Source organism: Bison bison, unplaced genomic scaffold (genome assembly GCF_000754665.1).
Source record: "Bison bison bison isolate TAMUID 2011002044 unplaced genomic scaffold, Bison_UMD1.0 scf7180017864375, whole genome shotgun sequence".
Taxonomy (NCBI): domain Eukaryota; kingdom Metazoa; phylum Chordata; class Mammalia; order Artiodactyla; family Bovidae; genus Bison; species Bison bison.
This window is the reverse complement of record NW_011494947.1, coordinates 3,320,102-3,346,031: the sequence shown is the minus strand read 5'-3', so window position 1 is coordinate 3,346,031 and position 25,930 is coordinate 3,320,102. Positions and strand designations below refer to the sequence as shown.

At 42.5% G+C, this 25,930-nt stretch overlaps 1 protein-coding gene across 1 annotated transcript in view; it reads right to left on the bottom strand.

Annotated features, from left to right (window-relative positions):
• FNBP1 (formin binding protein 1) overlaps window positions 1–25,930 on the bottom strand; it is a 119,262-nt gene that overhangs the window by 50,024 nt on the left and 43,308 nt on the right. The window contains exons 4-7 of the mRNA XM_010856952.1: window positions 22,040–22,096; window positions 21,192–21,339; window positions 5,388–5,450; window positions 4,849–4,953 (exon numbers count right to left, since the gene is read on the bottom strand). Of these exons, the coding sequence (XP_010855254.1) occupies window positions 4,849–4,953; window positions 5,388–5,450; window positions 21,192–21,339; window positions 22,040–22,096 (373 nt within the window). The remainder of the gene's footprint in view (window positions 1–4,848; window positions 4,954–5,387; window positions 5,451–21,191; window positions 21,340–22,039; window positions 22,097–25,930) is intronic.

Sequence of the window (25,930 nt, the reverse complement as noted above, 5' to 3'; positions counted from 1 at the left end):
TTGCAGAAACTGGAGGAAAAGACATTTATAATAGATCTGAAGACTCTCAGAAGTTAAGATGGGAAATTACATTAAGTGCCCCTAAGAACTGAAACACTGCTTCCTTTCAGCTTGATCCTGACAAGAGGCTTCACTGGCGACAGATAATGCAAAAACTAATACAACAATCAAATCATGGCTTTGCTTTGGGGAAATTACAGCACTTCAAGTCACATTCATAAACAGAATAATTTAAGAATTCCGATGTTTATTTATTTTTTTAAGTGTGAAGTGCCCTAGTTTGTGTCAGGAGAAGCACAGTTATCGTTGTTATTATTGTTTTTTAAATATTTATTTATTTTTATTCATTTGGCTGTCCCAGGTCTTAGTTGCGGCACATGGGATCTAGTTCCCTGACCAGGAATCAAACCCAGGCTCTTTGCATTGGGAGCACAGCCTTAGTCACTGGACTACCAGGCAAGTCCCAGAATTTCAACATTAGACAGTGCACGTCCTTAGGGAGGAGGTAAATAGGAGAAGGGGACGACAGAGGATGAGATGGTTGGATGGCATCACCGACTCAATGGATATAAGCTTGGGTAAACTCCGGGAGTTTCTGATGGACAGGGAGGCCTGGCGTGCTGCGGTCCATGGGGTCGCAAAGAGTCGGACACGACTGAGCGACTGAACTGAACAGAACTGCAATAGGACTTCCGCAAACATAACTAAATGACACTGTCAGTATAAGAAATAACAATGCATCCTTGGAAATATTAAAATAGTTGAGAAGAGCGATTCAGTTTGGTAGTACCTTTCAAAAGCGCTAAAGCTGCAACCGGACCTAGAAATTGTGCTTTTGATACATTAACTCTCTTGGACCCGACCCAAGGGAGGAAAACTAAAGAATCACCCTGGAAAATTTTTCAATCACAAAGGCCCAGAACTCACCCAGCAGGTGTAGATTCCCTAACCTTAAGTGGGAAACTCAGACTGATGTGGTCCCGGCCTGGCCGTGAGCCGGGAGAGCTTCCCGGAGAACCCACTTTAAATGTGGGCCAGAGTGGAAATTCCAAGGAACATACATTTATAATCACACACACTGTCTTCTCAATCTCACAGGTTTTCTCCTGTGACTTCTACCTTCTTATGTGACTGAAATATAAGGCAGTGGTGATGTTGGTATAGGAGGCTTGCCAGTCTCTATGCAATTTTTCATACTCAATATTTGGAAGCAATCATGGGTAAGCCTTTACAACGTCATGAGATCTTAACTAACACAAAGGTGAAGTTCACCTGACACTAATATAATATTGTAAGTCAATTATACTTCAATTTAAAAAAAAAAGGAAGAAAAAGGCTAAAGATTGCAAGTAGTGGCTGGCTCAGCGGCTTCAAGAAGTACTACAATGTGCATTCTGTGAGCTTTCTAGAAAAGCTGGGACTATGAATGCAAAATCTGGAATGATATTTCCACCTGTGTAAAAACAGGTAAGCGTAGGAAACTACATGTGGGATCAGATTTTTCATTTTGCGGAAAGTGAATGCTTTCAAGGACAAAAAAGGAATTAGATCAGTAGTTAGAAACTCTCCCACTATAAAGTATTACAAAACATTTAAGGAACATTTCTAAATAATAATTTAGAAAATAAAAAGGAACATTCCAAAACTAATATAGAAAACTAGAACAGCCAAGAAAGAAAAACCACAGGTTTCTATTTCAATGAACCAGAAAAACATTCTACTTCTGCTTTATTGACTATGGCAAAGCCTTTGTGTGGATCACCATAAACTGTGGAAAATTCTTAAAGAGATGAGAATACCAAGACCACCTGACCTGCCTCCTGAGAAATCGGATGCAGGTCAAGAAGCAACAGTTAGAACTGGACATGGAACAACAGACTGGTTCCAAATTAGGAAAGGAGTACGTCAAGGCTGTATACTGTCACCCTGCTTATTTAACTTATATGCAGAGTACATCATGAGAAATGCTGGGCTGGAAGAAGCACAAGCTGGAATCAAGATTCCTGGGAGAAATATCAATAACCTCAGATATGCAGATGGCACCATACTTATGGCAGAAAGTGAAGAAGAACTAAAGAGCCTCTTGATGAAAGTGAAAGAGAAGAATGAAAAAGTTGGCTTAAAGTTCAATATTTAGAAAACTAAGATCATGGCATCTGGTCCCATCACTTCATGGCAAATAGATGTGGAAACAATGGAAACAGTGACAGACTTTATTTTTGGGGGCTCCAAAATCATTGCAGATGGTGACTGCAGCCATGAAATTAAAAGACACTTGCTCCTTGGAAGAAAAGTTATGACCAACCTAGACAGCATATTAAAAAGCAGAGACATTCCTTTGCCAACAAAGGTCTGTCTAGTCAAGGCTATGGTTTTTCCAGTGGTCATGTATGGATGTGAGAGTTGGACTGTGAAGAAAGCTGAGCGCTGAAGAATTGATGCCTTTGAACTGTGGTGTTGGAGAAGACTCTTGAAAGTCCCTTGGACAGCAAGGAGATCCAACCAGTCCATGCTAAAGGAAATCAGTCCTAAATATTCATTGGAAGGACTGATGCTGAAGCTGAAACTCCACCTGATGTGAAGAGCTGACTCATTGGAAAAGACCCTGATGCTGGGAAAGATTGAAGGTAGGAGGAGAAGGGGATAACAGAGGATGAGATGGTTGGATGACATCACCAACTCAATGGACATGAGTTTGAGTAAGCTCTGGGAATTGTTGATGGACAGGGAAACTTGGTGTGCTGCAGTCCATGGGGTCACAAAGAGTCGGACACGACTGAGCGACTGAACTGAACTGATTTCAGTGAACATCGATGCAAGATCTCAAGTAAAATGTTAATAATGTAAATTCAGCTCTGTATTTAAAAAAAATATACATCAAAATCTAGTTACACTAGTCCCAGGAATGCTAATTTGGTTCAATATAAGAAAACTTAATAATGTAATCTGTCCATTAATGGATTAAAGGAAACAGAAAAGGTATTTGATGATATTCAATATCAAGTTGAGTTTTTACAAAAACAACCTCTTGGCAAAATAGGAAAAGAAGGGAATCCCTTATAATAAGCCTGATAAAGGCTTATTATAATCATGTTTAATGGGGAAACATTTGAAGCACTCCCTTTATCTAGAACGAGATAAGGAAGTCCACAATAACTGCTTCTGCCAGGATAAAAGAGGTCATAACCAGAAGAGCAAGATAAGAAAAATAAATAAAAGGCATAAAGACTGAATAAGACTGTCATTATCTGCTGTTACGACTGTCTCTAAGGAATAGAGACAAAATTAGAAATAAGTAGAAATAAAAAGAGTTTATTAGCAAGGCATCTGGCTCTAAATGAATATACAAAAGTTTTATGTTCATTTAACCTCCAGTTGTTTTTTTTTAATAAACTTTGGGTCAATCTATTTTAATTGAGTAACATATTAAATACTTTGGGGCATTAACATTTCATGAGAACTTATGGTAATTTATGGTGCATTTTGGGGCTTCTCAGGTTGGAGAAGGCGATGGTATCCCACTCCAGTACTCTTGCCTGGAGAATCCCATGGACGGAGGAGCCTGGTAGGCCGCAGTCCATGGGGTCCCACAGAGTTGGACACGACTGAAGCAACTTAGCAGCAGGTGGCTCGATGTTAAAGGATCCGTCTGCTAATGTAGGAGACTCAGGTTCAAACCTTGGGTAGGAAAGATCCCTTGGAGGAGGAAATGGCAACCCACTCCAGGATTCCTGCCTAGAGAATTCCATGAGCAGATGAGCCCAGTGGGTAGCAGTCCATGGGGTTGCAAAGAGTCAGACATGACTGAGTGACTGTTACATTACTATGAGCATGGTAATTTTACCAGCAAATGAATGTATCTTTTGGTAAACTAAATATCCCCACTCAAGATCAAATATAGATATTAAGAATGTGTTTTCTAATATACTAGGTAATTTTAGAGGAAGCCATACTAATCTATGCCTAGGCTTTAAGCAAGGAATTTGGCAGAATTGGGCGAATAACTAAATACCTAATTTACAATATTTTCCAAGCAAATTCATCTCCAAATTATCTGGCAAAAAGTGAAAGAAATCTACAAAAACGCAGTGCTTTTCCCCACGTAAAAGCATGAAGCTATGAATGCCAAATCAGCCCTGGGCAGTCAGGAATGAATACGGTTCTTTAACAGCCTAATTTTGTTTACAGTCATATTGATGACTTTTATAAAAAGAAAATTTAGCTTCTAGGGAAAAAACACACAGGGAACCACAAGAAGACACAGTACAAGCTTTATAATTATATTCCTAATTGCCAACCACACAAGTCCATTTTGGGAAAAGCTTTGGAGAGGACCTCCCAATGTAAGCCTTGGGCTACAACCTGTTAGCAACCTGAATGAGTCCATCAGAACTCTGGCCACTAGCGTGAGTCTCTTTATCTTTTTATCAGAAGCAGTGCCAGCAGCCAAGCTCTTTCAGATGGCGCTGGGCGGTCTGCTCCAGCTTTTAAGAGGTCGATTTTTTTTCTTTGAAAAGCCATTAAGAGAGAACCACAGTCTGCGGAAACCACCCCGTAAGATATGTTCATGGTTTAAGTCTCCACGTTAATCGTCCTGGTGACTAAAGAAATCAACACGCTGCTTAAATCATAACACTGAAGATTCCCCCACATTTTAGATTCCCCCACCAGCCTCCTCCTAACACCCCACACCCCAAGTTGACACGAAACGAAAATAATCCCAAGTTGAGTGGCCTTTTGTGGTTGCATCAGAAAGAAGAACTTGGGGACCAGCAGTCTGGGAGGATACGTGACAAGCATTAAAAGGGGAAATGAAAAAAAAAAAAAAGACTCTCGCTTTCACCTTACCTTTTCAACATCTGCTTTCGTAACATTTATGTCAGCATCCATTTTCTCAAAGTACTGCTGGGCTCGGTCAGCCTCTTTGCAATCCCGCTCAAAACGTCTTTTACTCTAAGAGCAGAGGAAGATGGTGACAGGGAAAGTGATTGTTAATGAAACCATGAGATTCCTATATGAAGATATAATTTTATCGTAATTTATCGGCATTCCCTCATGCCCCCTCCCCAAAAGCATTCTTTTCCGAACTGATTTGTTCCATGCCATCATTTCAGGAATTTATTTTAAAATCTGCCTTTATTTCCATCCAAACTGTCTAATCTTTGTTCTTCCCTATGATTTTTAGAAAAAAGACTCCACTTGGGTTCTTTGGGGCTCAACATTTTACTTCCAGTAATAATCTCTAGAAATCAATTAAATCCAAATTGTAAAATTCCCTAAAGACGTTAGGGTCTCTATTTTGTACTTCCTGTTGATTCAAACTTAAGTTAAATTCAGATCAGAAACACCTATAAAGACATTTCTTGAGCGGTTGGTTTTTCACTTACTGATTCTAGTTGCTTCCAGCACATCTCTATGTGTTGCTGTGCCTTCCGTCCATCGTGAAAGTGCTGGGGGGTGGGGGGAGGAGCAGAGACACACCCATGATTAGTACCCCATCTTGCTCTTATTAAGACTTGAAAAAAAATTCACCCACTCCAAGGACATTTAAATATTGAATATCTAGCCCATGCATTCCGAAGAAATGTAAGACTTAAAAAATAAATGAGAAATGAAAACAGTAATAAGTCAATAGTCACAGAATTCCATCTGACTTTAGCTATAAGACTACTGAATGCTAAGAGTTATTTATGCTACTTGTAAAAATGACAGGAATGCTTTATAAAGATGGCAATCAGATCTTTATTTTTAATCGCTTTGAGATGTAATTCGTATATCATACGATTCACCCACTGAAACTGTTCAATTCAATGGGTTTTAGTCTAGTCACAAAATAAATAACTCTCATCACAATCAATTTTAGAACATTTAAAAAAATTTTCTGGGCATACCCCTGCCACCCCACCCTCCCGAGGCACGTGCGATCATAGTTCCTCAACCAGAGATCGAATCCTCACCCCCTGCATTAGAAGGCAGAGTCCTAACCACTGGATTGCTGGGGAAGCCCCTTGAACATTTGTATCACCTCAGAAGAAATGCTGCACCTCTTAGCTGTCACCTCCCATCTTCCCCAGCCCTAGGCAAATACCGCACCACTTCCGGTCTGTATAGACTTGCTTATTCTGGATATTTCATATGAAAGGAATTGTACAATATGAAGTCCTTTGTGACTGACATCATGCTTTCAACATATCATAATGTTCACTTAGTCTAATGTTTCCAATGATCACACATATCAGTACTTTATTCCTTTTATTGCCACATGGTAATTTTTTGGGTGACCGATTCCCAGTTTGGGGCTATTATGAATAACGCTTCTGCAAATACTTGTCTAAGTTTTGGGTAGATGTTTCCATAACTTAGATTTTCTTAAACTTCGATTCACCTTCCTGCCATCTGCAAAGGTCCTGTGGCAGGTATATGTTTGGTGTTGACCACCAGGGACGTCAGAGAGGCAGATCAAAGTGAGTCTCAAGAATGTGAGGAGATGGGGTCAGAGAAGAAAGGTGCAGCCTATGCAGAGTCTGTAGGCTTTTTGTCTGCATGAGCTGGGAAGTCAGGGATGTCATGCAAGAATGTTCCAGGTGGGAGTCCCTCTCCAACCCTAGAAATGATGGACACTTGCACCCTGGGGCGGCAGTGTATGTGGTGACAGAGGCTCAGACTCTCTGTGTCCTTTGATCAGGAAAATCACCAATAAATCAGATCAGATGTGGGCTGTGAGATATGGAGAGGTCAGAGTGATTCCAAGGATGTTCTGACCTGCATGGACCATGTGCACGAAAGCCCTTGCCCCTGTTAGACTTGACAGGTTCTGGCAGATCAGAGAGCGGGAATTTCCATCTGCACCGTCGCTAGGATGCAAAGGGGTGACCAAGTCCTTTGACCAAAGGCCACAGCTCTGGCCGGGCAGTGCTCCCACAGCTCATCTCTGAAGTTCCTACAAGGCTCCCCTGCTCTTTGAGACCTAGGGCCACGGCAGCTCCCTACTGTGATCAGCCCGGGGTGTGGGGAGTACCAGTCCATCCCTTTGCTCTTCCTGAATCCTCTACACAAGTGCTAAATGCTCCTTTTAATAAATGACCTTCCTTCAGTGACCCGGCGTGAATGTGCTGTCTGTCTTCTGGCGGAGGAGGTAAGCATGGCTGGGAGGGGGGTGTAGTGGAGGGAAGCAAAAGGGTGGCGGGCATGGAGAGGTCCCCTCGGTACTCAGAGCCTTTTCTCTCACCTCATCACAACCTATGGCTTAGCCGAGACACACAAGGTAACTGACCCCGGGAGGCCAGCGAGGAGGAGACAAAAATCAGACTCTTTTTTTTTTCTTAAAGAACAGTGTTCCTTTATAAGGGAATGTTTTCTCGTCTCTCTTCGGAGGTCACGTTTCACCATTTTAAGTGCCTCTTGACAGCAAGGTTTACCCATCTAGCAATTTTTTTGGTCTGGAGGAGCCCCGTGGGGCTTCGTATTTCGAGTCTCATAATAGACAGAGGCATACGACAGAAAAGAGGTGGATACGACCAAAAAGAGATGGAGTCGAAGGTATGCATGAACAAGTAAGAAAGGATGGACTCTGGGGAGGCGTAAGATGAGCCCAGAGCAGAGTTGAGCTTTGAGGGGAAGTACAGAACGGGAGCAGGCTTTCTGAAAGCCACAGACATCACTTTAAAGAAGGCGAAGGGGGGTGGGGAGGACCTGGGGAGACAGAGGAGTGAGGGGGTTCGGGAGGGGGACAAAGGCTCAGCTGTGCCCCTCGGCCCCGAGAGTCCCTCATCCCCAAACTATCCAGAGGACCAGCCCCATTTCCTATGCAGGTCCCTGGTGTCCTATAGTTGGCTGAAAAGCTATCCCCATTTCTCCCCAATCTTACTTTGAGATTCAAAGACAGACACAAAAAGAAAACCTCGGCACCCAATTCAGAGCTGGGCTCTAAGCTTCTACTCTAACAGCAGCTCTGAAATGAACGGTTTCACAAAATGAAAGCTCCCCCACAGCCAGCGCCGTCCTGACCGAGAGGAAACGCAGCCCAAGAACGTGCAAAAGCCACAGACCCTGCACAGGAAAGGGGGATCGGGCTTTACCAGCAGAGGGACCGGCTCTGAAGACCACAGTCTTCCAAAAAAGGCCATGTTTGGGATGCACGAGTGGATAATTTGATCAAAAACCTACTAGATAGTAAATTCTCTTGCTTCTTCATTTCCAGGTTGAATAATAAATATGCATTTATTTTTCAAGCACAGTGTGGACCTCAACTTTATTGGTTAGCTTTTTCCCAGGAAGGGCTCCTGTCATGACATTCTCCCCCACCATCCCCGCTCCCCGCCCCCGCAACACCAAAACAATTATTCAAGAAGTACACTTGTGCTTGCATTTCCTGTGGCTTAAGAGAAAAAAAAAAAAAACTGTCACCGATTTTCTTTCTAGTCTTTCTTGCCTAGTATGTGTTCTCCAAGATGGATTTGCCTACAAGACACAAAAACCCTGGGCTGGCTGATCCCTTAGGAAACCAATGGACGGAACAAAAGCCCTTCTGATGGTTTCGAGCATCCCATGACCTAAATAGCAGCGGCCCTTTGTAGCCAGCCAGATCTTCCCTCCTTTAATGGCTTTATTTCAACAGTTGCAAAGTTAAACAAACCAACCAGCTTGCCAGATGTGTTTCTTGTTTATTAACAAACAATGGTCAAACATTTCTTCGCTGGGCAGTGAGCAAGTGTGGATCTAAAAAGTGTGCCTCCAAGCGCTAAATAAAGACGAATTGTTCTCGAGAAAAAAGATAATAGGCACTTCTTTTGGAGCCACGGAGTGAAGTCATCACAGCTCTTTGCTCCTATCAGAGGAGAGACAGGAAATGCCATCTCTAGAGACCCAGGAAAAAAAAAAAAAACCAACGCTCTTTGCTTTCTCCTGTAATAAGATGCTTTAGTCTCTCTTCAAACATGATAATAGACCTTTTTAAATGCCTGATGCTATCTGGGTGGCAGCAAAGCTTACTTTCAACTTTTGGTTGAACCTTAAAAATATACAGGTAAAATCTATACAAATCAAATGAGCCTTCAAAAATTTTTCAGAAATTTCCCAGGGACCAGGAGGAGCTGAGATTTAAAAAAAAAAAAAAAAGAAAAAATCACAAGAAACCTAAAATAGGCAGGCATTAACTCAAAGCAAAATGACAAAGACAAAGCTTCGAAGCAGATTTAACTGTGCTGCAAGAAATCATCCTTAGGCTGAATAGATAAATGGTGAGATTATTTGTTACTCACACACTGCAATTAGGTACAACAGCTACTCATTTTGCTATATATATAACATAGATCAACAATTTTTAAAACTACATTAAAAAAGCAAAATACGGCATTGATGTGAAAAGAGCCACTTCTTTAAAAAAAAAAGGTGGAAAAAAAATAACAGAATAAACACTCAAATAAGGACAGCCAGCCAGCCAGCCATCTGGAATTTTAAATAAAACTCAGATTCTACATATGAAAACAAAGGAACACAAAAAACTTTAAAAGGGGAAGAAGAAAGGAGTTTCCAGAAAATATAGCTGTGACAGATACTAGAATTTCCAAAAAACCGTACAGTGTGATGGGCTTGAATACCAGCAGGCTTCTAGTGCTAGCCTGACTCAGGGTTAATTAACCTAATGATAAATCTGTGTGTGTGGATATTCATGTGGACTGTGTAGGGAAGCTGTGAAGCACCTTCAGACAGGTTCAGGGCAGTTGTCACTTCAGTGAAGCCCAAACCATAACCCCAGAAACATTTGTGATGGGAATGGCCTTGTGGTTTTCTTCAGTAAGACCTGTTTCCTCCAAATTCATTTATAACAAAAATACTTTCTCAATGGACTTGTTTAAAGTTCCTAAAATGCCTGCCTCCCTGTGTCGTGTGCAGTTACTTAACTTCCCCCATAATACTGACCGTCCGGGCACTGGGCAGCCCCCACCCCCAGCCCAGTCCAGGTCCAGCAGCTCTGGTCAAGTTGCCGTCATCCCCTCTCCTGCTGCTCCCCTCCCCCCAGCACCCTCTTATTCTCCTGCTGGCTTTCACTCCCCAGAACTCTCCACAAACACACTATTGCTCTTTATGTCTGCACACGAGGCTCATGGGATCTCAGTTCCCCAAACAGGGATTGAACTTGGGCCCTCGGAAGTGAGCGCACAGAGTCTATCCACTGGACCTGCAGAGAATTCCCCGCATCCACACTTTTCACCTAGACTCCAGAAGTCTTTTTTAAAACTGTTCTTCAAAACAATCCATTCTTTCACATTCCTTAAGATTCTAATTCCTCTGAAGAATCCTGATTCACTCAGGATGAAAGGATCTTCAAAGGATCGATAGTAAGCAGCCAATGGCTTAGATTCTTCAGGTGATCTCTTCCAAGGGTATGAAACTGTTCTTCCAAACCAAACCAAGGGAAATCACCTTTAATAAGGGTTTTAGATAGAGTGCTAGGTGAATAGGTGAAGCTTCAGGGACAGTCATCCTTCCCTGAGCTGAAAGGTTTTAAAGTCCAACTCAAATCATTCATTCAAGTGTGTTCATTGCACACCCACACGTGCAGGGTGCTACATTGCTTGTGAATAAAACAAAGTTCCTTTCCCTGTGGACCTGTAGACACAGCGGTAGGAGAAGAGGGTAAGGAACTAGGGAGGGATGGGTGTGGGTGTGGGCAGCGTTTAGACGGGGCAGTCTGGGAGGATGCTGAAGCAGAGGCTTGAACAAAGTGCAGGAGTGAACTTGCAAAGTTCTCAGAAACACCGTTCCAAGCAAGCAGCGGGAACAGCTAATGAGGATGCTTTGAAGTGGGAAAGGGCTTGGCCTGTCCAGGGAACTGAGAGATGCCAGTGCAATTAGACTGAGAGGGAGGGTAAGGCAGGAGAAGAAAGCAAGGGCCAGACCGTGGACGGCTTCCCAAGCCCCATGAGCACTGTGGAAAGCTACTGGAAAAATGTAAGAAGGGAAGTGACATGGTCTGATTTGCATTATCGCAGGGTTGTGCTGCCTGCTGTATGGAGAACGTACTGAATGGAAGCAGGAGGGGCAGGCTGCTGCACCTGCCCAAGGGGGAGCTGGTGGTGGAGATGGAGATGGGGAGCTGGACCACTGACCAGGGAGCAGGCCTGGAAGCAGAGACGAGTTAAAACTAAAAGGCTTAGGACAGTCCATCAGATGAGAGATGATGAGAGACTGGTTGTGCAGGAAGTGCTGAGAAGTGTCTGGATTCAGAACATTTACTGAAGGTACAGCCGACAGGACCTGACGTTAGCCAGAAGACAGGGTGTAAGGGAAAAATAAGCCTTGGGTGCCCCACGTTTTTGGCCAGAACAACTGGGTTAAAAAGGACTGCCATTCACAGACGGTGGGAATTGTAGATAGGAATGCTGTGCTTAGTCACTCAGTCGTGTCCGACTCTTTGTGACCCCGCAGACTGTAGCCCGCCAGGCTCCTCTGTCCATGGGATTCTCCAGGCAAGAATCCTGGCATGGGTTGCTATTTCCTTTCAAGGGGATCTTCCCAACCTAGGGATCAAACCCAGGTCTCCTGCATTGCAGACAGATTCTTCACTGTCTGAGGCACCAGGGAAGTGCTGGACTGGATAACAGGATAGGACTGGGGCAGGATAAAGGATAAACTCTGGGGATCCACAGTTTGTTTTTGGACAGGTTGAGTGGGCCACCTCATTACAGAACTCTGGGACATCCTTTACACTCTTCCTGGGCTCCAGGGCCTCCATTGACAACGATGCTGTGTCAGTGAATCAGGGGAGAGACACACAACTTTCGTCAAGGAATTCTCACAAATTTTAGAAGAAAAAGGTCTCATTCCTACTTACAAGGGGGAAATACAAAGTCACATTTCAAATTCAGGAAGTCAAGGACAAAACTGAAGGATCCTGATAACTAAGTATGTCATCCCATAAATGAGAAAACAGAATTTCTTTGCTTCATCAGACCAGTGGTTTTGCAGGTGACAGAGCCACAGTGGGGACAGGGTCTTAATAGAATGCTGGTCTAAATAGAATATTCTTTGAAAACAAAGAGGACAGAACAAAACAAAATATACCTTCTAGACATACATTAAACCCGACGCTATTAGTGGGTGTTGTATACGCATGACTTACAAAAGGCCAACTAGTTTTGGAGGGTTTCCTGCTTTGTGAGGGGTTTCCCAAGTGGCTCAGTGATAAATGAGCAATGCAGGAGATGTGGGTTCCATCCTTGAGTAAGGAAGTTCCCCTGGAGGAGAAAATGGCAACCCCCTCTTGCCTGGGAAATCCCACAGACAGAGGAGCCTGGTGGGCTATCTATACAGTCCATGGGGTTGCAAAGAGTCAGACATGACTGAGTGATTCAGCACAGTAACACCAGTAAGGAAGAACTAACTGCTTTTTTAGACCCACTGCTCTTTTTCCTGATCATGAAATCTAATATCTGCCTTGCTTTTCTGCATTTTCTTCTTACAGGTTCTGGCTTTATAACAGAGTATCCACAGCTGAATCTCAACAGGACTGAATAAATCAAAAACAGATTTGCAATTAGCTTGATCACACAGATAAGCTCCTTTTACTTTCTGCTTTCCTTCATGCTACGTTTTAACTGTTCACTGTCATCTCTTATAAAAACATGTTCTAGGGAGTTTGCTGGTGGCCCAATGGTTAGGATTTGGTGCTTTCACCGCCATGGCTGGGGTTCAGTCCCTGGTCAGGGAACTGAGATCCCCCAAGCTGCACGGCAGGGTGCAGCCAAAACAAACGAACAAAAAAAACATGCCCTAGACATATGAGAGCCAGTCTGGGCCATAAACAGAACCTATTCAACGCCTAAACTTTAAGAAGAGTGCATGACTTTTAGTTATCAATTTTTCAACATCTCTGAAACCTTGGGGAAATTTTTCTTATGGTCATTTTGCAGTAATGTAGGGTCTTGCAAGCATTATCTGAGATTTAGAAAAATTTTAGTGAGTCACTGAAGGCATTGTATAATTATTTCCTCTAGAACTCTTCAGATAACCATTGCCAAAAACTGATTCTGCTCCTGGCCAACATTTTGAAATGAAGCATTCTTTCCACCTGCCGGGAGAAGTGTAGTTAGAGGTTCCAGTAAATGTTGGCTGGAACCTCCTGATTCCCCTCCTGGAGCTATAAATCTCCATAAATCCCTCATATGTGGTTAGTGGTGACCACTGCAGATAACCCTACACAGACTCAGAGGTTGGAGCTGAACACTGCTCTCTAAAATTATTTAATAACTATAGCCACTAAAATTCTAATTATGAAAACTACATATTTTCAGGACTTCCCAGGTGACTCTAGTGGTAAAGAATCTGCCTGCCAATGCAGGAGATGCAAGAGATTCGGGTTCAATCCCTGGGTTGGGAAGATCCCCTGGAGAAGAAAATGGCAACCCATTCTAGTATCCTTGCCTGGAAAACCCCATGGACAGAAGAGCCTGGTGGGTTACAGTCTATGGGGTCACAAAGAATGACCTCATGGACTGAAAGAGTTGGACAAAATTGAGTGACTGAGCATATACATAGAAGGAAACACAAAAATGAGGATTTTGATTGACAAGGATTTTAAGTTTTTGTTCTTTAATTCAGAGTTTTTGTAAAATTTTGGCAACTAATAAATGAATCACAGTCACTCTACCTAAAAAGAAAGAATAAATAAAAGAAATTGAAGTTTTCATTGCATGTGGTCAGATTACAGAGATAATGAATATCGCTCTCATTGTAAATTTATAAAAATCTAGAAAAACCAGCCCAAGCTTCCTGATAGCCAGATAAAGAATCTGCCTGCAATGCAGGAGATACAGGTTTGATCCCTGGGTCAGGAAGATCCTCTGGAGGGGGAAATGGCAACTTACTCCACTATTCTTACCTGGAAAATCTCATGGACAGAGGAACCTGGTGGGCTACAGTCTGTGGGGTTGCAAAGAGTCAGACATGACTGAGCACTCACTCACACTCACGAAAAGCAAGCCAGTATAAAACTTCCAGATTTTACACATTAAAATTCGTCATGCTGCCTTAGAAAGAACTGTTGATTTCCCCAGTTGTTTCTACCCATGATCATTGAACACCAGTAAATCCAAGACACTGGCACAAAATCAGATGTGTGAATTTATCTTTGAGAATAAAAGGCTGAATGCGAAGCAAAGGAAACGGTCACTGTATATTTTGACTTACACTCACCCCAAGGGCAGGCTACTAATTCCATTACTTCTAAAGAGAAGGTGAGCATCTTGCCAAAAATACAGTTGCCTTGAGTGGAGCCCATTAGGTGAAGAAATTAAGAGCCACTGCCCCTCTCAGGCTTCCAGAAGTGCTGGTGGTCCCTAGTGAGGACTGCTGCTGGCTCAAACACCAGGCAGGAAAGAACCTAAATGGCTGTGCTCTTGCAAATGGCAAGTCAAAGCTCTCTTTTAAAGAATTTCCTTTCACAAAATCAACCCATTTTCGTCAAAACAAGCAAACACACTTTTGTGTATCAGGACAGACACTGGTTATTCATAATACTAGGTGAGTGAGCTCCCTACAGAACAGAGCATGTGTGGAAACTGCTGCATAAAAATCGTATTTCCTCAAGTCTACAAATAACAAATGAAAGAGAGAGTAAGGAGAAAAGGGAACCCTCCTACACTGCTGATGGGAACGTAGGTTGGTGCAACCATCATGGAGAAGAGCATGGAGGTTCCTCAAAAATCTAAAAATAGAGTTATCATATGATCCCGGGGCTTCCCTGGTGGCTCAGGTGGTAAAGAATCTGCCTGCAACGTGGGAGACCTGGGTTCAACCTCTGGGTTGGGAAGATCCCCTGGAAGAGGGCATGGCAACCCACTCCAGTATTCTAGCCTGGAGAATCTCCATGGACAGAGGAGCCTGGTAGGCTATAGTCCATGGGGTCCCAAAGAGTCAGACACGACTGAACGACTAAGCACAGCACAGCACATAAGATCCTGCAACTTCACTTCTGGGCATATATCCAGACAAAACTAGAATTCGAAAAGATACCTGTACCCCAGCGCTCATAGCAGCTCTATTCACAAGAGCCAAGACATGGAAACTTAAATGTCCATCAACAGAACAATAGATAAAGAAGATATGGTACATATATACAGTGGAATACTACTCAGCCATAAAAAGGAACAAAATAATGCCATTTGCAGCCACATGGATGCAACTAGAGATTATCACACTAAGTGAAGTAAGTCAGAAAGAGAAAGACAAATACTGTATGATATCACTTATATGTGGAATGTAAAATATAGCACAAATGAATGTACCCTCAAAACAGAAACAGACTCCTAGACATGGAAATAAGACCCGTGGTGGCCAACAGGGAGCAGGGGAGGGAGAGGGATGGACTGGGGTTTGGGGCTGATAGATGCAAACTATTCCATTTAGAATGGATAAACCAGGGCCTACTGTGCAGTACAGGGAACTGCATCCAATCTCCAGGGGTAAACGATAATGGAAAAGAATATTTTAAAAGAATGTCTATATGTGCATAACTGAGTCAGTTTGTTGTACAACAGAGATTGGAGCAAGATTGTAAATCAACCATGCTTCAATTAAAAAATGAAATAAATTTTAAAAAATCATCTTTCCCCCTAAAAATATGAACAGTGAGCATCATTCTATCTTACAGTTGGAGATTTTTTGAAATTAATTTTTTGAAACTCTCAGGTTGTACACTTTTTTAATTAAAAAATTTTTTTGGCCACTCAGCATGTGGGAGCCTAGTTTCTGCTCTACAGCATCGTGAATTGGTTATACCTTTAAGACCTCAAGATTCTGCTTAAGATCAGACAACTCACTTGTGAGCACAACATGGCCCAGAGGCAAGGAGAATGTCCGTATCCCCCTCTACTCTCATCTCTCACACCACCAGCGTGCGTTGCCTCAGCCGTGTCCAGCTCCGTGTGACGCTATGGATCGCCACCTGCCAGGCTTCTCTGTCCATGGGATTCTCCAGGCAAGAATACTCGAGTGGGTTGCTGTGCCCTCCTCCAGGGGATCTTCCCAACTCAGGGAGCGAACCCGTGCCTCTTACATCTAACCTGCATTGGCAGGCGGGTTCTTCCACTTCCTTTCAAATCCATCCAAGGAAGGAAGGAAACCTCATCTTTTGCATAGTGAGCCATTTCTCACCTTGTTAGAGATTAATGTGCTCAAACATAGAAAAATCTAGATGAAAAATGATTTTCTACTGCTATTGGAACTGAACGTGGAAACACTCTCTATTGGGAGTAATAAGATCCAGCAGTAATCCTGTAAATTCTAAACTGTCCCTTTGGGCAGGGAGGAACTCACCACTATATTAAGTGGCTCAGAAGGTATTAGGCTGACAGTTAAGAATGGTACTTCAGCAGGACAGTATTTCTAGCCAGCCACAAGAAACAATAGCTTGACCTAAAATTTTAAAAGCAGCTTGTTTTCAATGCCATCCGCCAAGTCAACATTTTTAGAAAGATCCTTTTAAATGCACCTGTTATGACACATGGTCACAAGGAGACCTGTAGACGTTCCTGCTTTCTGTAATAAACCCTGATCAAGCCCTTTCTCTGGAGTAGGAAGGAGATTCTGTATTGAGAAGCAGAAGGCCCTGATGGGAGGTTCCGGATGTGCAGTGCCTACTCATCAATACCAGCGAGGTGCTAGGCGGTGGGTACTTGTCTTGTTGTAACCCTCCCCGAAACTCTGGAAGGGGTTTATTACCATCAGCCTCACTTACAGATGCAGAACTAAGTTGCTCAGAGTTTTACATCCTGACTAAGGTTTCCTAGCTAGTGGGGCTGTCGGAGTCCTAAGCGGGTTTGTTGACTGCAGACCCTGGGTCCCTTCCTCACCTCCCCGACCACCAGGAGCTGAAGCTCTCCGGACATACTTCTGATTCAGGCTCTCCTCTCCTCCCAGGAAGATCTGAAGTTCACTGGCAGCGCTTCACAGTGCCGCAGTGAAGCGGCAACTGAATGTGACCCCAGAAGAGCTGGATTTGGTCTCTAGCTCTCTTGGTGTCCTTCTGCTGATAGTTACCATCACCAGAAAGTGGAAGCGATAGAGTGCACTGTGGTTTTGAGAATCATCCTTAAGAAAATTAGATCACTTACTAAGAAAAGTCAGGGTAACCAAAAGTAAAAGGTCACGGGGAGAAAGGCTGCTCAGCACAAGAGCATCCCAAGGAGCCCTTCTACAGCCCTTTCTATGCTGCAGAGACCTTCATACCTGTCAATCTGGCATCCTTGGATGTAAGTTCAAGAAAATAAACTCAGCGGGAACAAAAGCTCGTATGCGAACAACCACTGCCCAGAGAGGTGGGCTGGCTGGGGGCAAAATGTAAGTAAAACAATGAGCAAAATGTATAACAGCCCGCCCCTCCTCCTCATCAGTTATTATCACCTATAAAAATAAGCACTTGAGGCCAAATGGTTAAATATCCAATATTATCAAAATAATTGTCGATATTAGAGCATCAACATACTGCCATATCAAGCATTCTAAATAATGGTAACTATTACCATGTAATAAAGCAAATAAGTTCATAAATCATTACATTAAAACACTGGAAATGTACATGTATTTATTGATATTCTTTCTAGAACTTTAAAAAGTTTCAGTTTCCTAAATTTTCATCTGAATAGAATTACAAAAGGCTTTAAGAGAGTATGTTGTTTACATCTCCTCCCAGCAGAACATCTGACTCAGAGAGAGTAATTCTCCCTAAAATAAAAGCAATGCTATGTATTGCAAGATATCATTTAATGTCTGACTGTACTACCTATCATTTACTCATTAAATGACTATAATTTTTGATTAAAGAAGGAAAAGAATTCAAAGTACAGATATGACACACTATAAAAAAGACATATGATTAACAGTGAGTCAATTAAACAAAAGGATGCAGTCATAACACAGAAACACAGGATCCCCAACTAGTAAAGTCCCACTGAGAACTAAGCTATGCTGAAGATGGCTGCTTCTACTCCTCAATTCTTCCTTTCAATCCAAGAGTAGTGATTGGGAGCCTGATACTCGTCACTCTTTTAGGGGCTGAGACAAGACATGTCTTGCCCTTGTGGAGTTTCCAGCGTGGGGTGAAAGAGAAACAAACAAACACTTAAAATGTTAGGTACTATTAAGTACTAAAGAAGGCAAGAGGCGAAGGGGATGGCAGAGGATGAGATGGTTAGATAGCATCACCAACTCAACGGACATGAGTTTGAGCAAACTCTGGGAGATAGTGAAGGACAGGGAAGCCTGGTGTGCTACAGTCCGTGGGGTCGCAAAGAGCCAGACACAACTTAGTGACTGGACAACAACAACAACATAATGTTATTTACATGAAAATGCAAACATGAGAATCTAAGCTTTGCTTTAGTACAAGGAGAAGGCAATGGCACCCCACTCCAGTACTCTTGCCTGGAAAATCCCATGGATGGAGGAGCCTGATGGGCTGCAGTCCATGGGGTCGCTAAGAGTCGGACACAACTGAGCGACTTCACTTTCACTTTTCACTTTCATGCTTTGGAGAAGGAAATGGCAACCCACTCCAGTGTTCTTGCCTGGAGAATCCCAGGGACGGGGGAGCCTGATGGGCTGCCGTCTCTGGGGTCGCACAGAGTCGGACACGACTAAAGTGACTTAGCAGCAGCAGTACAACAAGTTAAGTGACTGAACAACAACAGCTAAAGAAAAATAAATAAATAAAGCAGGGGGAAGTAGCATAAATGAGGTGGAGAAGGTGGGAGGACCTTGTAATTTAAAAAAAATATTTCTTTCTTTGGCGGTGCGGGGTCTTAGCTGTGGCATGTGGGATCTTTAGTTGTAGCACAGCAGCTTAGTTGCGGCGCATGAGATCTAGTGCCCTGACTCGGATGGAACCTGGGCCCCTGCACTGGGAGTGCAGAGTCTTAGCCATTGGACCACCAGGAAAGTCCTATAGTCTTCAATAAGATAAACAAGACAGAACTGAATGAGAAGCCGACATTCCTGAGAAAGAAGTCGGGAAGTGGACTCTGCAGATACTTAGGGAAAAGTTTTACCGAGGCAAGAAAACGCAGTGCAAAGGCTCTGGGCCAGGACGCAGAGGGCGTGGGCGAGGAGCAGCGAGGGGGCCGTGTGGTTGGAGGGGAGGCACTGAAAAAAGCAACAGGAGGTCATGTCACGTGGACTTCACACTTCACGATTCACTCCAGAAAAGAGAATGAATACTTCCCTCTAAGGTAAATACACGGAGTTTTCAACTCAGAGTGTTGGCTAAAATGCTAAACCGTATGAGCGAAGGAAGGTCAGTAAGAGACACGAGGCACTGACCAAAGGAACAAATAAGAAGAAGGTGTTTAACAGAAACTTTGCGGGGTCGAGGGAAATTCTGGAGACAGGGAAGCAGTCCAACATTGCATCCAGATTTACCGTGTTTATTTTATGACTGTATCGGGATTTTGCTTCATTCCAAACCTCAATATTCTGTTTCGCTGCTTCCTTGCCGTCACATAAAAGTTCCCCTTTCGTGAACAGTCTATCGAGCCTGTCACCCTACTGGAGCTCTGGCGCACACATTTTGGGTCGGGTAATTCTTTGTCGTGGAGGCTCATCCTGTGCATTATGGGATGTTAACAGCACTTCTGGGTTCTACCCACTGGAAGCCAGCAGCAACCCCCACCCCCAGCTATAATAACCCAAACAACCAGAAACATCTCCAGACATTGACAAATATTTGCTGGGGTGGGTAGAAAAAGCTGTGCCTTCTTGGGAATCACCACTCTAATGTGAACAGACAAAAAGCCTCATCTCAATATAACTTTGTTCCAAACACCTTCCTGCCTCAGGGCCTTTGCACAGCTGTTCTCTCTACTGAATCTTTGTCCCAGGTGGCTCCCACTTGTCCCTCAAGCCCTCTGGGGAACCTTCCCCTGATACGGCGCATGAGCATGTCAGCTGTTCCCATTATATGTTCATTTGTGTATATACATTGGACTTTGTTGACACTATCACAATTGCAATTAAATAATTATTTTGGTCATTATTATTTAATGTCTCCTCCATTTCAGCAAAAACTCTACCAGTCTTATTGGCTCATGTATCTCCAGAGCACTCAGAGAAGGACTCAAACGTACACAGGAAAGCATTTTGTCATCGTTGTTCGGTCCTCAGCTGTGTCCAACTGTGACCCTACAGACTGCAGCACGCCAGGCTCCTCCGTCCCTCACTATCTCCCAGAGTTTGCTCAAATTCATGCCCACTGAGTCAGTGACGCTGTCCAACCATCTCATCCTCTGCCACCCCCTTCTCCCGTGGCCTTCAATCTTTCCCAGCACCAGGGTCTTTTCCAATGAGTTGACTCTTGCATGAGAAAAGCATGTCACTGGCCAACTTTGGCATTTTATTACAACAAATTATTACGTGCCTCACAGGCAATCCAAGTACAGTGATATAGACCACGGCTTAATGATAAATCTCTTCGGTCAAAACCTTGACTATGAATATACTTTACTCGAGGGTACATTTTTCCCTTTTGTTAACAATAAAAGTCATGAAAAGACTGTAATGGTGATGAGAGGACCAAAAAGGCCCTTTATTAGATGACAATGAATGAGCCAGGGAACAGAGTGTCTGTAACTGAGGCCATCTTTCTGGCTCTTTCGAACTCCTTATAAGGATTTATTTTAATACAATTTATTCCACACAGCAGACACCATATTACCTTGCTTGCTCTTGTATGTCCCAGAGCCTCAAATATATTTAAATTCATCGTAAAAGGTTAGTATTCTGGGGCCCACAAATGAGTGGCAGAGTATATAATGGACCTTTGAAATCATACGTAAAGATCTGGACACACTTTCTAGGAATAGGGTCCTGAATTTTTATATGCTTCTCAAAGGTGGCAATTTAAGACCCACCGTCTCATATGATTTCATTTAACTTTGAAACTTCTCGGGAGGGACTTGCCTGGCGGCCCAGTGGTTAAAACTCTGCACTTCCAATGCAGGAGACACAGGTTTGATTCCTGATTGGGGAGCTAAGATCCCACATGCCTAGCGGCATGGTCAAAAAATAAATAAAATAGATAAGCAACAAGGATTTACTGTATAGCACAGGAAACCATAAAAACAAACAAACAACAACTTGGAGGGATAGTCCCATCATCTTTGCTCCACCTCTTAGGAAGAAAAACAAATTTTAGTTACCGATTTCCTCTCCTGCTTCAGCTCCTGGACGTAGCGCACTAACTCCACAATGATCTGAGAGGTCATATTCTCGGAGATGAGTTCATGCTGCCCAGCATAATCGTTCATTTCATTCAGGGTGGCAAGGAAGGCTTGGCAAGCCGTATACCTACAGAACAGAACACACACCACTCCTTTCCAAACAGGGCACATCCTCTCTCACGAGGCTTCCCGCCAGCGAAAGAGTAATTAACGTTACTATCAGGGTAATATGCCTCCAGCTCCCATAGGGTCTTGACAAATTCATTACACATCAGGGTGTTCTCATCAACATGGCACACAATTAATTACAACTGAAACATTTTTCATTTTGCGAAGCCAAATTGCTCTGTATCAGGCAACATTTGGCTTTGTTACTAGCCCAGGTAAAACCCCAAATACATATACCTACTAAATGTTCTAATGTCATGGATATTTAGATCTAAATTAGAGATGATACTTTTGGAGTATCCATGTTAAGATGTCTTAACTGCTGTCTGAAACGGACATATTTCCTAGATGAATGAGACACCTGAATTTACCAAGATGTGGAATGCACAGTCCATCCACACTTCCTGTATTTGCTTATAGGCTAAGCTTTTCCTAATTACCTTAATTGAAACAATCTGGACGAGGTCTAGTGCCTCTATAAGAAAAGTTATTTAAGTTTTTATTGTCTTCCCCCAATTTAAAAATTAACACAAATATGAATGAGGAATGCAACTTATTTTTGTAGGTATACTACGTCTACAGAGTACATGTAGATTTCCTTTATAATCATCACCAAGGACATATACATACGGCCACATAACAATCAGTGATAAACACACCTGTATTCTTCTTCCTCCTTCGAGTTCTTTTTAGGTTGGTATTTCTTTGAAAGATTCCTAAAACAAAAAGGCAGACATATCACCTTATACAGAAGATGATTGAGAAATCAAGGATAAAAGATGAAGTTAGTATTTTTGTTTACAAGTTAAAAAGCCACAAAATGTTCACAACTGAACCATTTAATTCCTTCCATCTTTCAATGTGAAAGACTTGCATAGGTTTGAATCTTTTAGCTAAAGACAGAGCAAATAAGAATAGGCATGGTCACCAGCTGGTCACTTACCTGGGTGTTAAGACCTGACATTATTTAACTAGAGGGCAGACCATGGGTTTCTATGCAGTGGCTTTTATTTACAGTACTGAGCTGGGGTAGTTTTTCTTACCAGGTCACCATCCCCTATACTCATCCTCAGTCAAGCATTATTGCTCTAAATCCAAGGCAAACATATGGACTGGGTCCGAATGTTTAAAATTAAAATTCAAAGGGCGTGTTTTCAAGGCTCTGTGGCTTTTCTTTCAAAGAGCTAATGAAAACCACTTGTGTGAATAAGTCTCCTTGAAGGAAGTAGAAACAATATTTGGAGGGATGTTTATGCTAAGACATTTAACTAGGAGAAATTTTAACCTGTGTAGCAGGCTCACACTGAACACACTCAGATTAGCCAAAACTGCTCTAATCTCTCTTCCTAATCCCACCTCCAGGTCAAGAATCCAAATACTCCCCTCTACATTCTGCAGGCCTAAATTTACATAAAAACTAAGAGTGATCTCGAAAAAAGAAAATTCACTAATGGCTCCACTGATTGATTTCTCTTGGGTCCTATTTTGGCTTCTGTAGTTAGAAGAACAGCCATAGATAAAGAAGATGCAGTACATATGTACAATGGGATACTGCTGCGGCTGCTAAGTCGCTTCAGTCGTGTCCGACTCTGTGCGACCCCATAGACGGCAGCCCACCAGGCTCCGCCATCCCTGGGATTCACCAGGCAAGAACACTGGAGTGGGTTGCCATTTCCTTCTCCAATGCACGAAAGAGAAAAGTGAAAGTGAAGTCGCTCAGTTGTGTCCGACTTGTAGTGACCCCACGGACTGCAGCCTACCAGGCTCCGCCGTCCATGGGATTTTCCAGGCAAGAGTACTGGAGTGGGGTGCACACTGGAATACTATGCAGTCATAAAAAAGCATGAAACAATGGGATTTGCAGCAACATGGGTGGGCCTAGAGACTATCGTACTAAGTGAAGTAAGACAGAAAGACAAAAACAAATGCCAAAGCACAGCACAGAGGAACCTGTCTGTGAAACATTTTTATGTAAGTTTAGAAACTCACAGATACAGAGAACAGATTTGTGGCTGCCAAGGGGGAGGGGACGGGGGAGGGAAGGACCGAGAGTTTGGGATTCGCAGATGTAAACTATTGCCTGTCGGATGAATGGACCATAAGGTCCTACTGAATAGAACAGGGAACTATATTCAATGTCCTGGGATAAACCATAAGGAAAACAATATGAAAAAGAAGTGACTCAGTAAGTACATGTATAAATGAGTCACTTTGCTGTACAGCAGAAATGAATACAACATTGTAAACCAACTATACTTCAACTTTTACAAAAAGAAGAAGGGAGGAGAAAGAACAGTCCTAGGAGGTGACCGTGGTCCACACTGAGACTCTCCGTATGACGCCATTCCACTGTTCACTTCTCTTTTTATTCCCTACTGCTATTCCTCTTTCATAGTACCTACTTTCATTATTTCACATTTAATTTCTTTCATTTCCCCTGAATCTACAGATGTGCCTAGAGAAGTATACAGTAATCAATTTGCAATTTTGATCATGGTACATTTTACAGACAGAGTGAAACGTGAGTTCATCTCCAACAGGTGTTACTAGATGACACGAGAGGCAGAGGACTTCAGCAAAAAGGACATTGCTCTGGGAATCCAGAGACCAAGTGTCTGGATGGTGTGACCTCGAACAAATCAATGGGCAAGTCTGTGCTTCCAGTTCCTCATCTCAAACCCTGAGGTAGGGGCATGAAATGACCTCTCTTGTCCCTTAAAGTTTCAAAATTCCAAGGGAATATACATCACCCAATAGAATAGTGATTGCTGCAATTACTTAAAAAAGGCAGGGGTACATAACAATTTAAAATTTCTAAGTAGACAAACTGATAAAAGAAAAATGTACTGACTTGGAGGTTGCTATCACATGAGCTGTGTTTCAACTACGTCGTGTTTTCTCTACTGATACTCTCACAGAAAAGATTATCTGGTAGATTTAGATTCAAAAGACTGTGAAGAAGCAATATTTCCTAAATATGAAATATCTAAAGCAAGTACTTCAGAGAAAAACAATGATGCAGAAAAGAGAAATCTTGCAAATCGAGAACACAGTGGAATTCTTTGAGGTGGTCTACCACATTTCATCTTTAAAGATTTGGGGACTTCCCTGGTGGTCGATCCCTGGTTGGGGAACTGATATCCCACGTTCCTTGGAGCAACGAAGCGCCTACACCACGATGAAGACCAAGTGCAGCCAAAAAAAAGATAGATTTAACAAAAACAGTGGCTCCAACTTACATGTACCAGGAATATTAAAAGGGGAGCCATGGAAAGCAGATGACTAATCAATAGATTCTTTGGCAAATATATTTAAAGTAGCATATATGTGATCTTCAGTATTGAAAAGCCTAGAAGTTTTATGAGACATTTTTAGTGCATGGTTTTAAATAATGACCATTTCTTCTGCTAACCATAAACTATAAATGGAAAAATGCCCCTTCTAAATTCACACCTTATATAAAAATCCATTCAAAACTGTTTTTTTAGAGGTTTATTTAAACCCACACTTCCAGTCCTTAGCAGCCATAAAAATAGTTCAAATTTTATACCTAATTGAAGGAAGCAGAGCTTGAAGAGATCCAGGAGAAACCAGCACTTTTTATAGTTCCGTTTTCCCAGTCAAACCCCAAACAGGATTAAAGACCTGTTGTGGAAGATCTGCAGTAAAGATGGTCCACTTCTGTGCATGAGTATCACTTTGACAGTGTTACACATATATAGCATTCAAATGCTTCTTAAAAGCATCAATGAATAATTTACTCTATAAATGCTAACAGAAAACTAAAACCTTAAGAGGTCTAGAAGAGAACTTCAGATCCAAAGATACTTCTGTCAGGGGCCACTACAAAAAAAAAAGCCTTTCCATTCTCTCGAGATGGGCTTTCTTGCCCTATGTGTATGAAGTTATTATAAAAATAAGCAAGCAAATAAACCACCAAAAACAAATTTAAATTTATGGGATCTTTCTGAGAAACAAGTGTTTTATATATTTGCTCTTCAGATAGGCTAATTAAAAGGTAGGAGGAAAATACACTTCTTTTAATAAAAATACTAGACTTAAATTTGGTTGTTCCTAAGAGCTGCCAGGAGGCTTTTAAAAGGAGATACTTAGGCTCCATTTCAGATCCTCTGAAACGGAAGGTCTAGGGTTCGACCCAGGAAATTTTTTTTTTTCTATGTTTCTTTCATACTTTTAAAAGCTCACCGCAGATTTCCAGATAAAGATGGCAAAATAAAATCTCATCAGAGAATTGTGCTTTTTTCCAACAAGAGGTAAAATAAAAGCCAGGAAATTTTCCAGAGCAGAAAATAAACCAATGAAGAAAGGCACATAACCTCAGTCTACACACTTTGATAAGCGGTGACCCATGTGAGAGATGGAAGGTTCTAGAACAGTGTACAACAGATGCTTGACCCCTCCCTCACAGTCACTGGAAGGGAAATAAGTCCGCGGAACATGGACTGACTGAAAATCGAGTCAGACAGAAGTTAAATGAGGGGTGAGCCAGCACTCAGGGAACAGAGACAGATAAGCTCCGAGAGGGAGAC